Genomic DNA, 15,990 nt, shown 5'->3' with positions numbered 1-15,990 from the left:
TTATAAACACGTATGCAATTTACCTTGACTTTTGGCATAGTATTTTTATAGTGCTTTGATTTTTGAGATTTATTTAAAATTTTTTTCTTCTTTAACTTTGAATGGATGGACTCTTCTACCAGCAGATACAATTAGTTGGTATCGAAGAAACTTGGAGTCAATGATTCTCTTCTAAGAAGGCCAACAAGCTTTACAATTCACTAACAGATGGTCTTCAAAATATCCTGAAGGGCATTGTTATATCCATAATACTTTGTGTAGTCTTTCAGCAGCTGCCTTAGAATATAGCTTGCTACTGTGGTTATTATAAAAAAATAGCACAGGACAAAAAGACAGTTATCTCAGTGCATATGATCCCTGTGAGCTTTCAAGTCTAGCTAATCATTTGATATCAAGTCAAATAAGAATGCATTCCTTTTCTTTCTGGGGAATAAGTAGGCTGGAATCCATTCAGGTTTATCATGCGTGATGTCTTCTATTAATTGGAGTATTAAATGTCGGCGCTTGGGTTTTCTGATTTCAAATATAGGCTATGAACCTGCCTTTTAAACTTATCTTCGGGTTAAGGCTCTGAGTAGATTTGGTAGTCAGAGAGAAGAGAGGGGTGCGCACGTGTGATTCTGCTTGTGTTCAGGTGGCTCGGGGTGTGGTGGGCAGAGCTGTGAGTTGGGGAGATGGAAGTCCTTCTGTAGACAGTCCCCATCCTGTCATCGATCACTGGCCAGCTGAAATCATCTCTTGGGTCAGATTTGCCTTCTGTAAGATGAGGTATTTTGTTCATCTTAAGTGGTGATTATGAGAAGAAATACGAAAATGATTTTAAAGAGTGAGAAATGCTTTATATGTACAGCATATGGGTAATTAATCTTAGCTATTTATTTTACATATATAATTTCACTAAGGTGACTTTTTCGTTTGACCTAGAACGGACATGCACTCTAATAAAAGAGTTGTACGTATTAGTAAATACCAGAGGCTCCCTTGAAGACACATTTTGGTCGCTTGAATACTTCAGTCCAATTTTAGAGTGCAGTTTTTAGAAAAGCTGGGATGGAATATATGATCAACTTAATTTGAACCTTTTCATTGTCATGGCAAAATGTTTTCCAAACAAAATGATGAAAGCAATGTTTTATTTTGTGTGGCACTTAATCACCGGCCCAACGTTCAGCCCCATTAGCTAAGAAGCGTAATTTTTCTGCAGGAGCTAATTATTAGGTGACCAGGGGGAGTATTTCCTTATTTCTTCAGTCCCCACAGATGTGGAAGCAAACAAAGCCTCTAAGCACCGCTTGGCTTGCCTTCTTTCTCCTTCCAGGCCCCAGCAACCATGCTGATCCTTGCCTAAACCCAGGCAGCCCTTTGAAGCAGAAGCTCCTGACCTTGAGTTTGTAACTGGAGAGCTTGGGGCAGGCAGACTGTGCCGCTTAAGTACAGCCCCCTGGCAGCTTGTTGCCGATGCATTCTGGTTATTTTTACCCAGTGGGTGTCAGACTGGTAAAGGTTGCAAGTCTGGTGTTCTATTCTGAGTGTAGCTGATCTTCCTGCCCTATGATTTATTTTTGATCTTTCTACCTTGTGGTTTATTTTTACAGCGTCTGGATGGTTCCATCAAGGGAGAAATCCGAAAACAGGCGCTGGACCACTTCAATGCAGATGGGTCTGAGGTACACCACGCATGACTTTTTTACTGGGGCAGTTTGGGCTCTGTATCAAGGGCAAAGCCTTCGAGCTTAATGTATTCTGTTTCAGAAATAATTCACAGGGCAGTTCTCCTGTGTTGAGAAGGGAATGCAAAAGCGCGAATGTAAAAGATGTCTCTTAAGTTTCTTGTCCCTCCGAAAAAGCACATGCATGTTTGTTTATCTCCTTTGGTGTGGATTCATGACAGAGTCGTTCTGGTAGCAACTGCGTGTTTTCTGGTGACTCCTAGATGCCAAGTTTCTAAGCCATGGAGAGCAGCAAGGGAGGGGGAGGGCTGGCCAGTAGGATTGATTTTGACATGTATGTTACATCCAAAGGTTCTGACCTGTAATTTTGGGGTGACGTTGAGTCTTGAAATGTATGTTGGCCATGTTGCAAATTTGTTGGACCCCGCTATGATGTGGCTTAATGTTCTTGCTTTGGCTAACGGCAGCATTTCTAAGTGTCCAGCTTGAATGTGGCATGATAGAGTACTTCATTTTTAAGACACACAGTGGACAGCTACTCTGGGCAAGTTAGGAGCCAGGGTACGTTTGTGCATATCCAACTATTAAGGTCCATAGGATTTGGGAGAAGTGGGGAGAAGGGGTTTGCAGTAGGGAATGCTGTAGCAGTGTGTAGAGGGAAGGGAAGCAGCTGAGAGATCCAGACATCAGCGTAGAAGAGTTCTGGAGAGACCGTTAGAACTTCTGAGGTCTGGGCCACTGTTTCATACAGAAAGAAAGGATTGGACTTTCTGCTTTCTGAAGAGCTTTACACCCTCTTAATGTCTGTCTGAATGGTGTGCCTTCTGCCTCCAGAATTGCACACGGTGCTGCTTACATTCTAGTGTTCTGGCTGCTTCTTGAGCCGAAAATTTTTGTTCTCCTTGAGGAACTTTGGGTTCTAAGCAGAAACAAGGCTCTGAATAGTTAAGAAGAGGAAGTGAATTACTACAAACGTTGATAATCATCTAATTCCCATTCCTCCTTTCTCTCCTCCCTGTTTCCTCAACTGTAAAATCTTGATAATTCTAATACCTACTCATCACACTGCTGTGAGGGTTAAATGAGGGAATCAGCATACAGCTCTGAGCATATTGCCTGCCACCTAGTAAGCTCTCGATAATGTTAGCTATTTTTCTTACTTACTGTTTGTTGAAATTGGTTTTGGGTTCTCTACTCTTGGTTTAAAAAAATAGTATTAAGTCAAATGTTTCAGATTGCCCTTTCTCAGAAAACAGCTGAAGTTGCTTTTTAACAGTTCTCAATTGATCCCCCTGCCTTGTGGCTATGTATACAATATAAGCTCTCTACCATTTTCTGCAAATCTGAGTCTTTTAAAATTAGTTTTAAAAATTAAATGCTTTGCCTGCATGGGCCATTGTAAGCTGCACCCTCCTCAAAAAAAAAAACAAAAAAATAAAAGTTTGAAAAATTAGATACTTTCTTATTGAAGGAAAATATTACATGCACATTTCAGAAAATTTAGGAGATGGTGAATAATACCAAAAAAAATTTTTTTTTGTACAGAACACCCATCCCAGACACAACTTGCTACTCACTCATATCATTTGGATGTTTTTCAATTCATACTGGATGAAACTGTTTATTTCTTATAATGTTTACCTTATTGGGACCATGCTGTACATGGTTCTGTTGTCACCTTTCATTCAAAATTACACTTTGAGCCTTTTATCATGTCATTAAATATTTTTTAAAAATTTAATTTCTAATATTTTATTATGCCCGTACCATTGTTTATTTAACCATTTTGTAGGTAAGAGGATATGAGCATCTGTTAAAAGATTTTTTGATACATTTTGCTAAATTACATTCCCTAATTTACATTCATACTGTTTCAAGTATGAATATTTCCTTTTTACCTCACCCTGAGCAGCACTGAGTTTCATAATTTTTAACCTTTGTCAACATGATAATAGACACAAGTAAACATCTTATGATAATTTGTATTATCTTTGATAAGAGTGATATTGTAAATGGCTAAAATGACCATTCAGACCCCAGGTTAACGTAACTCAGGGCTACCAGTTTTTGAGTGTCACTTCTGTGCCATAAAGGGGTCAGCCCTTGACATACATGATCAAACCCCCTGAAAATAGGAATCTGGCTTCTTTCCTCCTGTGGCTCGGCTATAGCTTCTTGCCTGCCTCCTGCGCATATTTTTCTGAGCACTCAGGTGCAGGCAGGTGTATTGTGCCTGCCTGTCTCTGTGGTCGTTGCTGTGGAAACTGGAATGTGTCAGTGCCTGGGTCTTTCCTACATGTGGCTCCTCAGCTCTCCCTGCTCTGGTTGTCTCTGTGCCTGTTCTGCGCTGACCGAGGCCCCTTTGCTTGCCTCTCAGCAGTTCCCTCATGGGGTTGTGAGTGCACTGTTTGTTTTTCCTCACTAGCCTATCCAAAGGATGGACAGTTACATAAAATACAGTTACCTTGTTTATCCTGACTTCCTTACATGGCCTAACCCACCTTCCCCAGAAAATCAGTATCTAGGCAGCTTGTTGGGACGATCCCTCTGATAAATACGTTTGTCTGGTTTTTGTTAATGCTTGTTAGTAGTCGTTTTAGCCAGGCGAGGACACTAATTCTCTTGCTTTTGTTGCCTTATCAGAGCCTACTTGACTGCTTAGTTCGTTGCACTGACTCTTCCCTCTTAATCAAATGAAAATTCCCTCTGCCATCAAGCCCCTGACATTCTTTTAGCCTCCATAAAGTTTGTCCATCATATCTCACTTTTCTTCACACCTGCAGGGGTTTCCAGGTGTAAGGGCTTATTGGACTGTGAGACTGTTTCTGAGAAGGCCACTGCATAAAGTAGTATATTGCATTGTGTACAGGACTTCTGTTTCCTGCTCTCGACAAGGGCTGGTGGCCTGGGAATCAATTTGGCTTCAGCGGACACAGTTGTCATCTTTGACTCTGACTGGAACCCCCAGAACGACTTGCAGGCACAAGCCCGAGCCCACAGAATCGGCCAGAAGAAGCAGGTCAGTGGGGACAGGCCTCTGGATATGGCTCGGGGGATGGGGTGGGGGTGGGGAGAGAGGGGTCATTCAGGCCTTTCAGGAGGTTTGCACAGTGCTCTCCTTCCTGTTTTGCTTTCATTTCCCCAAGATGTCTGTGTAACTAGTACAGAGACGCTGTCTTTGGGGCTAAGAGGAGCCTATTACGGAGCTCGTCTCTTTCACTGTTTGAAAAGTACATCATGTGCAGATACAGGATGAATAATAGACTCAGGACTGGAATTTCCCCTCTTATTTTAATATGGAAAAGTTAAGTATTCGAACATTGTTCAAGACGGTCTGTTTTTATTATACACGACCAACCAGTCTTAGCTCTGAGGTATGTTGGAAAAGTACACACTTGTTTCCTTCGTCTATGAACCTCCACGTCTGCTCAAGTATTGGGTGACTCACTAGTGTCTTACTCGGCCACAGATTCAGTTTTGGTGAAATAGATGATTCTTTAGCAAGAATTTTATTGGTGGAATGAGGCTACAATAACAATTCTGTCATTCAAAATTTTATTTAAGAATGTGATCTGCTGCAGATAGTGAAAATATTGCATGTACTTAAGCTGTCTGCTTGGGTGGACAGCGCGTAGTCACTTAATGGTAGTAGAGGAACAGATCTTTTTTTATGTCCCTTGGTTTTAGACATCAGGCATAAGCGTAACATTTCCTTTTCCTACAGGTAAATATTTATCGCTTGGTTACAAAGGGGACCGTGGAGGAAGAGATCATAGAAAGGGCCAAAAAGAAGATGGTATTGGACCATCTGGTGATTCAGCGTATGGATACCACTGGCCGGACGGTCCTTGAAAACAACTCTGGAAGGTCCAAGTAAGTGCCAGAAGGGTAGGGGAGGTAGCAGAGTCCAACTGACTTTACATTAAATTCGGTAGAATTCATTCTAATTGGATTTTGTACAACAGACATTAGTCATTTAGTTACCTGGAAAAGGCCAAGCCAACACTGCAAGCAAGATGGCATATGCCTTTTATTTTGTTTTCCCTATTTTTTTTTTCTTTCATGCCCTTCTCTTACCTTTTGCTTTTGGCTCTACATGTGACATATAACACAGCAGCAGCAGCAGTGGCAGCTCTGTGCTCTGCATTAAGCTTTCATCCTGGCAGAGTGTTGCCTTGAACTTTTCAGCGGTGAGAAAATTGAATTGGCAGCTAGCTGTTTTCTTACAATCGGTAAAAATGCTTGTGTGGAGATTATTATTTTTTCCATTGAAGCAGAAGGCTGTATAGAAGGAGAGTAGTTAGATTTCAATTGGCTTTATTTGGAAGCACAGTTAATTTTATTACAGAGTTTACATTTTGACCAAATTGCTGAGTGTCTTCTGTGGCAGTCCTGTAGCTTGTGTTACAGGTGAAATCCAAGGAGTCTTCCTAAATAGCATCTTTCCAGATAATTTTCTGTTGAAGAGGCACTTAAGTGGGAGGAGCTTGGTTCTTTTAACTGTGGACCCGAGGTGAGGAGGTTGAAAGTTCTTGGAGAATGGTAACTGTCTGAGCTAAAGAACTCTAGAGAACTATCTTCTTTCCTGTTGCTGATTACATTTCTTGCTTAACCATGTAATAGATGAGCCAACAGGAAAATAATTGATTTCCTAGTCTTCTGCGAGGTGAGGTTTACCACCACAAACTCAGTCTGTAGATTTTAAAAATGAAATAATTTGAGTGATTATATTTTCTTGTAGCAAAATTTGTATTTTCACCAGTAATTTGATCCCTTTACAAAGGATCGATATGTAGTTAGAGATGCAGCAGAACCACATAGAGGTTACTTGACATTCCTAACACATTACGACTACATTTTGCTTTTACAGTTCAAATCCTTTTAATAAAGAAGAGCTGACAGCTATTTTGAAATTTGGGGCAGAGGATCTCTTCAAAGAACTTGAAGGGGAGGAGTCAGAGCCTCAGGTAATTAACAATGAAGAAAACAATTTTTCTTGACGAGTATCTGTGAAAGTCTAAATTTTTCCGGAAGCAGATTCTGAGTCTGTGTTAGAGGCTTTTATAAAGAAACAGGAATTACTTGAACATAGGTTTTGTTTTTGTTTGTTTTTTTCTCAAGAGATCAAAGCTTTTACTACATTGAGTAGGAAAGAATGAGAAAAGCATTTGAGGATTCTGTCCTTGGTCTTTTTTATTCCAGTTTTATTTCTTGTAATTTCTAAATTTTCTCCCTATCATTTGTATAAACAATAGTTTGAAACGTTAGATACATGTAAAAGATACAAAGCTAAGACTGTAAGAGAAAATAAAAAATGGAATGTCAGAAAAAACAGTCGGTTTATTTACATCAAAAATTTTCAGGAAGTGCTGTGGCCACTGTTGCCTTTTTACCACGTCTGTGGTGATGTTCTTCTTTCAGGAAATGGATATTGATGAAATTTTGCGCTTGGCGGAAACCAGAGAGAACGAAGTGTCAACAAGTGCGACAGACGAGCTTCTGTCACAATTTAAGGTATGGAAAACCTTGGAGGAGAAAGTCCTTTGGAGGTTGATTACTGGGTGGTCAGTGGTATGTGATACGACAGAAAATTAAATGAGATTAGGAATAAATGCGGAAGCTAGGCACCAGATGAGTAGGAGGTGACAGCATTGAGTATAGACATTAAAAAGCTAGTGATGAGTAGAGTGAAGATAATGTATGTGATAAAAGGGTCAAGCAAAGCAAGGGTGTTTTTTAAAGATGTGACCATGTTTCTAGGTTGAACTTCTGAGAATTTGATAATAGGGAGATATTGAAGTTTCTAAGGAACGAAGGAAAATATGGTGGCACATTTCCCCAGAGGAGACTGGAAAGGGTGTCATCAAATCACAGATGGAGAACTTGGCCTTTGGAAGAAAAAGGAAAGAAAGTACACTTTAGGGAGTAGGAGGGGAGAGAAGATGTGGGAGTTGCAGTCGGTGACCTTAATTACCTCCCAAAGGAAGGGAAGTGTTTGCTGAGAAGTGGGAAGGATTGGGGAGGGCTCGGGGTGGGGCTGGGAGTTGTAGGGAGTAACTTGATAGGGGGTAGAGCTGAATTTAGAAGACAGGCTTCACGCTGGAGCCAGTCAGCAGGTCGTATGACCTACCCAGCAATCCTTGAGGTCAGAAATTGGATCCGTTGGTGATCCCAACGTGGGAGATGGGCTCGGTAGGCACAGGAGAGTCCAAGTGGCAAAAGTATCCCAGGATCAAGTGAGGACGTGGTTGAAAGGATTGACCACGGGTTGGCTCCATGCAGGTTAGAGAAGCAGGGGAGACCCGGAGGTTACAGTGATGGTGAAATGTGAGAGACCCATTAGGAGTGAGGGAGATGTGGGCGAAGTGTTTGGAAGGAAACACTAGCCTGTGATGAGGACCAGGGTTGGCCACAGGTAGACGATGTCTCGGTGGAAAACCAAGGAAGGAGCTGAGTGACCCAGAGAGCTCTTGGGTCAGTTAATGTGTCTGAAGATGAAGGTGAGCATTAGTGTTTCAACTGGATTCCACTTCTGTGACTGCTGCTCTCCTCTTAACCAGAAGTGCTCTTCGTGGCCATGTCTTGGTCAGAATATTAGATGAGAGTTTAGGTGTAAAAGTTTCTGCATGCTACAGACTGATGGATCAGAAGTCACAGTATTGGTGACTCCGGCCTTTGTAAAGCCCTCGTGGCCATTTATGTTTCAGCACCTGGTCAAGTGATTTGAATAAAGTAGGATCTGCTTACCGTAGGGGCTCTTTTCCTGGAGCTCTTCACTGAATTGACTTCATTTTTTCCAATAATCCTTTTTTTTTTTTTTAATGACCCTATTTTAAGATGTTGAAAACACGGCAAACATTTTTTGAGATAATGTAAGATTTGCATTTTTTAAATAATAACCAACACTTATATAACTCTTAGTACGCTTCAAACACTGTTTATAATGCTTTATATACATTAACTCTTAAAGTCATTACCACAGTAGATGTTATCTTCATTTACAGATGAGGAAACTGAGGCACAGAGAGGCAGAGTAGGTGTCCTAGGGTCACACATACATGGAATCGTGATTACCTCCTACGCAGGTGGTCTGGCCTGCAGTCTGGCCCTTAACCACTATGCCATCCTTGGAAAAGTTACATTTCTAACTGCGTGAACTACTGACGTGTATGCAATATTGATATTTATATCAATATCATTATCATCTGTCTTTCTTCTTAAGATTGAGACCTGCAAGTAATTACTAACAGTATTAATTTAAGAGATTGGTCAAATGATTCATTTCATAATACAGAAATGTTACATTTTCGGTCTCAGGAATTACATCTCTTGTTTTGTCGTGGAATTTTTAAAACTCTGATTATGAGGGTCACAATATCCATGGAAGTTAGAGTTAATTTTGGCCAAAAGACATAAAGTTCTGACTTCACTGTCAGCTCCAAGTGATTTTGAGGAATGGAACCTCCAAAAGCCCTTCTGTTCTTCATGATACTCGTCAAGTCTAGGTGGGTAGGAAGAGAAAGAATGTGGAGCCGGGCCTGGGGCCTGCCCAGCGCTGCTCAGAGGCTGGCCGGAGCCGGCCCGTGTTTCTGTGCAGCCACAGTCTGAGTCTGAAATGCATCCACACAGATGGTTTTCTTTCTGGGACACACACTGTTTCAGTACCGATAGATATCGGGTACTAAATGTTTGATATACAGTAAATGGAAGATTTGCCCCGGTTTGTTTGCTGTTTTTTGCATTTTATGTTCTCATTTTCATTCCTAAGACTGCAGTGCATTTTGAGCAATGAAATTCTTACGTACCTTTCGCTTCTATACTTCTGATGAAAAGAAATAAAGAAACGTTGGGTAGATGATAGCTAGTGCTTTGCGTTAGGCAGTTTCACATGAGCTCTATTTAGTAGCCATTTATATTTTATAGAACTACAAGTTCATAATGATTAGTATTAGGTATTCAGCATTTTGTAATCTAAGTAAATCTAAAATTTCTAATTAGTATCATTTATTAGAAAATGTGTGATTTAGTAACAAGTCTTTCATTAAAACTGAAAAGAATTTATATCTTTCTTTATATCTGTTTCCCTACTTTCAGTACGATTTCTGATGAACTTGAGGGTTTGGCAAGTTGATTTAGGGGGATACAGGAGAGATTTGTAGGAAATTGATTCTTTGATGATGTGACATCATAGGAGTCCTCGTATAATTCATAGCACCCTACTTAGGTGAAAAACCCTGTGTGGGCTCCTGTGTCACTAGACCGTGTTTGGGAAATAGGGAAATGTCAGTTGCCTATTTGTTTTCAGGTTGCCAACTTCGCAACAATGGAAGATGAAGAGGAGCTGGAAGAGCGTCCTCATAAGGACTGGGATGAGATCATTCCGGAGGAGCAAAGGAAGAGAGTAGAGGAGGAAGAGCGGCAGAAGGAGCTGGAAGAAATTTACATGTTGCCTCGAATTCGGAGTTCCACGAAAAAGGTGACCGAGTGAGACGAGACAACGCGTGTCCTTCGGACTTACTCCTTGAAGGCCGCAGAAGTGCTGGTTGTGCAAGGAAGAGGCCCTGACCTGGAGGGTTTGTGGGGAGCCTAGCAGGGGAACATGGGAAAATGCTCGAGGGCTCAGGAGGCATTTCATGCGTTGGCTCTTTGGGAGATGGCCAAACAGGACTTGAGTTGGACAGAAGGTTGCGTTTAGTCATTGACATTAGAACCAGCAGTCCTAACGATTTGTTCCTAATCGGGAAACCTCTTCTGGCCTCGAAGTGTTTGTTCATAGCACTCGGTGTACATACTTGGAAGCGATTATAGAAGTGTACGTCACAGCTTGCAAAGCGCCAGCACAGGCGCTGTCAAATTTGATTTTTGCAACGACATTGACGTAGGTAGTTACTACCCAGTTTGTTGACGATAACAGACTTGGGTTTGTACAAGATCGTGGAAAATCATTGGTAGCTAATAGGAGCTATTATTGACTGAGTACTCACTATGTGCCAGGCATGCGTTAGTGGACTTACACTTACTGACTCGTGTAATCCTTAGGAAAACCCTAATTATAGGTGCTATTCTTCTCATTTTACAAATGGAAAACACAGGCAAATCACTTGCCTAAGGAAGTCAACGTGAACCTACAATCCAAATACTTTTATTCCTATTTACTTACTACATTGCGATATGTCTTTGGAAGTGTGACTGTCCCAAGCAGACGTCCTTTCATTGCGTGACCGCTGCTTCCTCCTCCACAAATTGACTTGTCTGATGTGTCAGGAAGTTCTGAGTACCAAAGAATTAGGGTGCACTGGTCTTTGTCCTCAGACTTCTTGCGCCCGGCACTTGCTACAATGTGACTTTGCCTTTTCAGGCTCAGACAAATGACAGTGACTCTGACGCCGAGTCGAAGAGGCAGGCCCAGAGATCCTCTGCTTCTGAGAGCGAGACGGATGACTCTGACGATGAGAAGAAGCCCAAGCGTCGAGGGCGCCCCCGGAGCGTGCGGAAGGACCTCGTAGAGGGATTCACGGACGCGGAGATCCGCAGGTGGGTGCAGGCTCCGCTCTCCCTCGGGCTTGCTCAGAAGGGCACGCCATTGGCCTTGGGCTGATTGGACCCCTGACACTTCGACAGGGAGGACAGAGGCCAGTACCCACCAGAAAGGCACGAGAGACCGAGTCATACGTCATCCCAGAGATGCTTCTCTGCCTCCGTATTAGTTTGAAGTAAATTGCAAATGGCATATTATTTTAGGCATAGAATAGTTCAGTCTATAACTGGGAGAAATGCAGCATTGAAGAATAATCCTCAGGTTCCCTTTCACACATAACACTGCTCCCTGATCCTTTTACCCACGCTGTTCTTTTCATATCGTTTCTTAGCTCTTGTCACATTCAGCCCCATTTTCTTCAGTCATCATGCCCTCTCGTTCCATTTTCCCCCCATAGTATCTCTCCTTACACTCTGACCTGATCAGATTATTTTAGTGATTTGGCCATGGCTTGTCACAGTGAGGCCCTGGATGTATTGTGACATCTTGCTTTTTATTGACAGTGCTAGTGGTTAGCTGTAGGGAGCGGCGCCCGTGACACGCGGCTTGGCATACAGCGTGGTTTGCCCAGAGACTTGTAGAAGGGTAGGTTGGATTTTGGTTGGAGATAAAGTTGGGCAGGAATCAGCAGAGTTTCAAAAACAGTTTTCCCTGAGAAACTTTAAATCACATATTTCTTGTACTTTGCCTCGTTCCCCAAAAATATTTGAGGCAGTCTTAAAAATCATATAGTTGTGTTACTGACTAGAAAATAATGAAAAGTATCGCAGTATGGAATTGAAACTAACAGTAGTGCACTGAATAGACCAGTTAACTATCTTCGGGTTTTATCACAAGACTTGTGATTGAATCATCTATTTAAAAACTTGTACCTTCTAAAAAAGATAATGTTAGAGTTAAGTCACTGTTCTCAATTACGCCCCTAAGTGGTTTCATGATCAGTCACTGAGAATAAAGTTGATCTTTAGTTTGAATAGATGTTCAGCACTCATTATTTTGAATTGGCCATTTTCAAAGGCTTTTAACATTCATTCATTTAGTGTCTATTGTAAGGATTGGGCCTAGTCTATTTTTGACAGTTCACATGAGCCATATCTTTTCACAGGATATATTTACAATAATATAGCGAACGTCTATTTTTCATTTTTTTTATTTTTTTACGTCTATTTTTTTAATGTGTTTTTTCGATCATCTTCCTAGGTTCATCAAAGCATATAAGAAGTTTGGCCTCCCTCTTGAACGGTAAGTTGGTAATCATTCCTTGTCTGCCTTTCTCACTGTTAGGCTGCAATTTCTTCCTTTGGTACTATTTCCGCTTACGGTCTGGCACCTTTTGGTGGCCTGATGTTTATTAGACATTAATGTATTCACACACTCCATGTGACTTAGACATCCACAAAACATATACTAGAAGTAACTGTACTTTGCCTCTAAGAGAACACTGCCATGAATGAAAGCAGGCTGGAAAAGAAGGAAGTGGGTCCCAGGGAAGCAGACAAGTTTAAAACGGTCTTCTGGCACTTCCCTGCTACCACTAGCAGAGAGCTCACATAGTTAACAAGGGAAGCCGAGCCCTTTCCCTTCTGTCTTGTGACGTTATGGACTATTCCAAGGCACAGTTCTTTATGATGGACAATGAGATGTTGAACCCTCAGTCACTGGGCGGGGTTCTTGTCAGAATAATCGACTAAGGAATGTAGAGAAAAGGGTCTTTGCAGGAGTAAGCTTCTGTGAGACCAGGTGGTATCTCATGTGACCTTAGTAGAAACAGGGTCTGGAAGTGTCCCCACATTCCTTTATAGGAGCAAATTTATCAGAGACCAAGTGGTATTGCACGTGACATTAGGAAAGTGGGGACAGGGCCTTGAAGTGTCCCCGTCCTTGTCTGTCCTCAGGCTGGAGTGCATAGCACGCGATGCTGAGCTGGTTGATAAGTCTGTCGCAGATCTGAAGCGCCTGGGGGAGCTGATTCACAACAGCTGTGTGTCAGCCATGCAGGAGTATGAAGAACAGCTCAAAGAAAATGCCAGCGAGGGTAAGTCACCAAGGCGACCTCAGGGATTCTCCCAAACACGGCACTTGGGGACTGGAGTTTCTGCTGCGAAAGGGCTTTTCTTAGAAGAGCAGACTGTAGCCCACGCTGCCCTGCTCCTCTCAGGTGGGGCTTCTGACCTGCCTGTATGTGAGCTCAGGATTGTAAGATCCCAAAGATTGACTTGCAAATGAAGTGAATTTGCAGAAAGTGCAGAGTGATGAACAAGATGAATGCGCCCCCCACCCCTTTTTTTAAAATGTTGCTATAGAAAGTTTAAATTGGTTTGAATGATGTAAAGACCTGAATGGGCAAAGCTAAGCGGACGCATCTGGCTGTACATGAGGACAGAATAGACCACAAGCACCAGTAATTATCTTGGATTTACTGTCCATATTGTTGTGTTGTGACGAACTTAAAAGAGTTTAGAGAATTAATTGGAATGAAATAATTGTAAACATTTCCATTACAGTGAGATTTCCATGGCACTAGAATATGTTATAATTGGATTTGATCTATAGTATTTTCTGTTACACACCAGAAAATGCTTCTGCCTGTCCTCTAAAAGCAGGTGTGGGAGGCTAGTGAGGAGAGAGCTTGACATCCTTATGGTTATAGGACACCCTCGTAGCTGAATGTCAAAGACCAGGAGGGTACTGTCATTCTGGCTCACTGCGCTGTGGGCTTTCTGTGCCATTTCCCCCATTCTTTTGTCGCCCTTCACTCCACTAGAAGCAGCTCACAGTTTTACCTGCAATCTCAGTTCTTTCATTTCTTAGCTGTAAGACCTGAGAGAAGGTAGCCTCTCCATGGTCTCATTTGGAAAATGGAGTAATAGTGCGGACCTCCAAGGTTTGGATGATTACGTGAATAATTCCATACATGTAACGTGCTTAGCAGACTGCCTGACTTGCAGGGTTAGCTGTTACCATTAGGTAAAAAAGGATTTGTGCTTTGGGATTGTCTTTTGAAGGATGTTACTGAAGTAATAGAATTTAAAAATATCTTAAATATGGGGGGAAATTTTTTTTTAGATATATTTTCTTTTTTTTTTTGTAAAAAAAATAAATAACTTGAATGTTTTGGACAATGATCCAAGTGTGTGCTTTTATAGCACCCGGAATACATCCAGAAGTAAAACCTTAAATTTACACAGTGTTTTTCTTTTTTCATTGTGATTGTTTTATGTAAGTATTATATCCACTTGGCTCATTCCCTATTTCTTGTCTCTTTCTAGAAATTTAAAAATATTTATGTACCACAAATGAGTAGTAATGTTTTTTCTTTCCCCTTTTAACAAACAGTTAGTGCAGTGAGCACACTGTTTGTTCTGCCTTGCTCTGTCCATCTCACAGCGTACTTTGCAGAGATTTCCTTATAAAAATCTGCTCCCTCCTGTACCTCTTTTTCTGTGTAGATTCACAGTCAGGATCTGGCTGATCGTTTCCTCCTGGCATTGCTTATTTAGCTTGTCTCCCTATACCTGTATTTCCTGTAGACTGGTATTTAGCATATTCTGAGTCCAGACTGACAGTTCCAACTCAGGCGTAAGATTATTGCTATCTCTTTTTCTTAAGTTGGAAATTTTTGTTCCTAAAAATGTTAACATAATTATGCTTTTGTCTTATCCTACATTATCCTTGTTTCTAAATACCAGTGCCAATCTACTGTTACCAGTAAGACTTCTCAATGCAAATTTTGATTTCTTTGCAGTGCTCTTTGTGCTTAGAAGATAGCCCACTAGCAATGTGCAGTCAAAATACTGTGTTTCAAAATTATTTGAAGTTTTTTTTTTTTTCTGTGTGGTTATGCCACCAACTTAATATACAGTTTAGCCTCTTTCATTTATTTTCAATTTTTAGGGATTACTTTTCTCATTTTGATTTAACTTTGGGGTTTTTTTTGTTTGTTTGTTTTTAATTATATAAAACATTGGCCTGCTCCAAAGTCAAAACTATAAAAGAAGGGCCATTGGGAAATTTTGCTTTCATCTCAGTTCCCCAGTCCTGTTTTATTCCTCCCCTCTAGGTAACCATTTCTATATTGGGTTTATCTTTTCCCATTGTTTCTATTTAAAAATTTAAGTGTGTGTGTGTGTGTGTGTGTGTGTGTGTATGTGTGTTATACAGAAGATAACGTGTACTGTTCTGTACCTACTTATTTTCACACATGGAGAGCACTCCATATTGTTATGTAGAAATCATCCCTTCTTCCTTTTACAATTGCACAATATTCCACCGTATAAATAGATGTGAATTCATACTTTATTGTCCCTGGTAGTGAACATTTGGGTTGTTTTCAGGCTTTTGCCATTCTAAATAAAGCCACAATGAATAAGTAGACTAATGAATGTGCTATATCATATCTCTGCCAGCGAATCTTTGGGAACGATTTCTAGAAGTGGGATAGCTATTGCCAAATTCTCCTCCATAAGTTTGACATTTACACTGCCACCAGCAGTGCATAATGGTACTGTTTTACAAGCCTCACAAACGAAATGTACTGTCAAACACTTGGGTTTTTGCAACCTGGTAGGTGAGAAATGGTATCTCATCTTTCTCTGAATGGGCAAGGTTGTGCATCTCTTCTAAGGGCCATTTGTGAACTGTCCATATATAATGCCTGTTTTCTATTGAGCTGTTGGTTTTAATTTTGAGGATCTCTTTTTTGAGTTGCCAGTTTTCTCTAGTTTGTGATTTGCCTTCTTACTTTGCTTATGTGGTATTTTATGCAGAAAAGTTAAAAATATT

The 15,990-nt window shown here is 41.1% G+C and overlaps 1 protein-coding gene across 10 annotated transcripts in view; it reads left to right on the top strand.

The window, feature by feature from the left end:
- CHD2 (chromodomain helicase DNA binding protein 2) overlaps positions 1 to 15,990 on the top strand; it is a 94,796-nt gene that overhangs the window by 52,255 nt on the left and 26,551 nt on the right. For all 10 annotated transcript variants that reach the window (XM_074317487.1, XM_074317485.1, XM_074317486.1 and 7 more), the window contains 9 exons: positions 1,596 to 1,667; positions 4,540 to 4,689; positions 5,395 to 5,543; positions 6,541 to 6,637; positions 7,092 to 7,184; positions 9,976 to 10,146; positions 11,029 to 11,204; positions 12,409 to 12,450; positions 13,104 to 13,243. In XM_074317487.1, the coding sequence (XP_074173588.1) occupies positions 1,596 to 1,667; positions 4,540 to 4,689; positions 5,395 to 5,543; positions 6,541 to 6,637; positions 7,092 to 7,184; positions 9,976 to 10,146; positions 11,029 to 11,204; positions 12,409 to 12,450; positions 13,104 to 13,243 (1,090 nt within the window). The remainder of the gene's footprint in view (positions 1 to 1,595; positions 1,668 to 4,539; positions 4,690 to 5,394; positions 5,544 to 6,540; positions 6,638 to 7,091; positions 7,185 to 9,975; positions 10,147 to 11,028; positions 11,205 to 12,408; positions 12,451 to 13,103; positions 13,244 to 15,990) is intronic.

Source organism: Rhinolophus sinicus, linkage group LG13, assembly GCF_036562045.2.
Source record: "Rhinolophus sinicus isolate RSC01 linkage group LG13, ASM3656204v1, whole genome shotgun sequence".
Taxonomy (NCBI): domain Eukaryota; kingdom Metazoa; phylum Chordata; class Mammalia; order Chiroptera; family Rhinolophidae; genus Rhinolophus; species Rhinolophus sinicus.
Note: the sequence above shows the minus strand (reverse complement) of the source record. Positions and strands in the feature narration are given on the sequence as shown.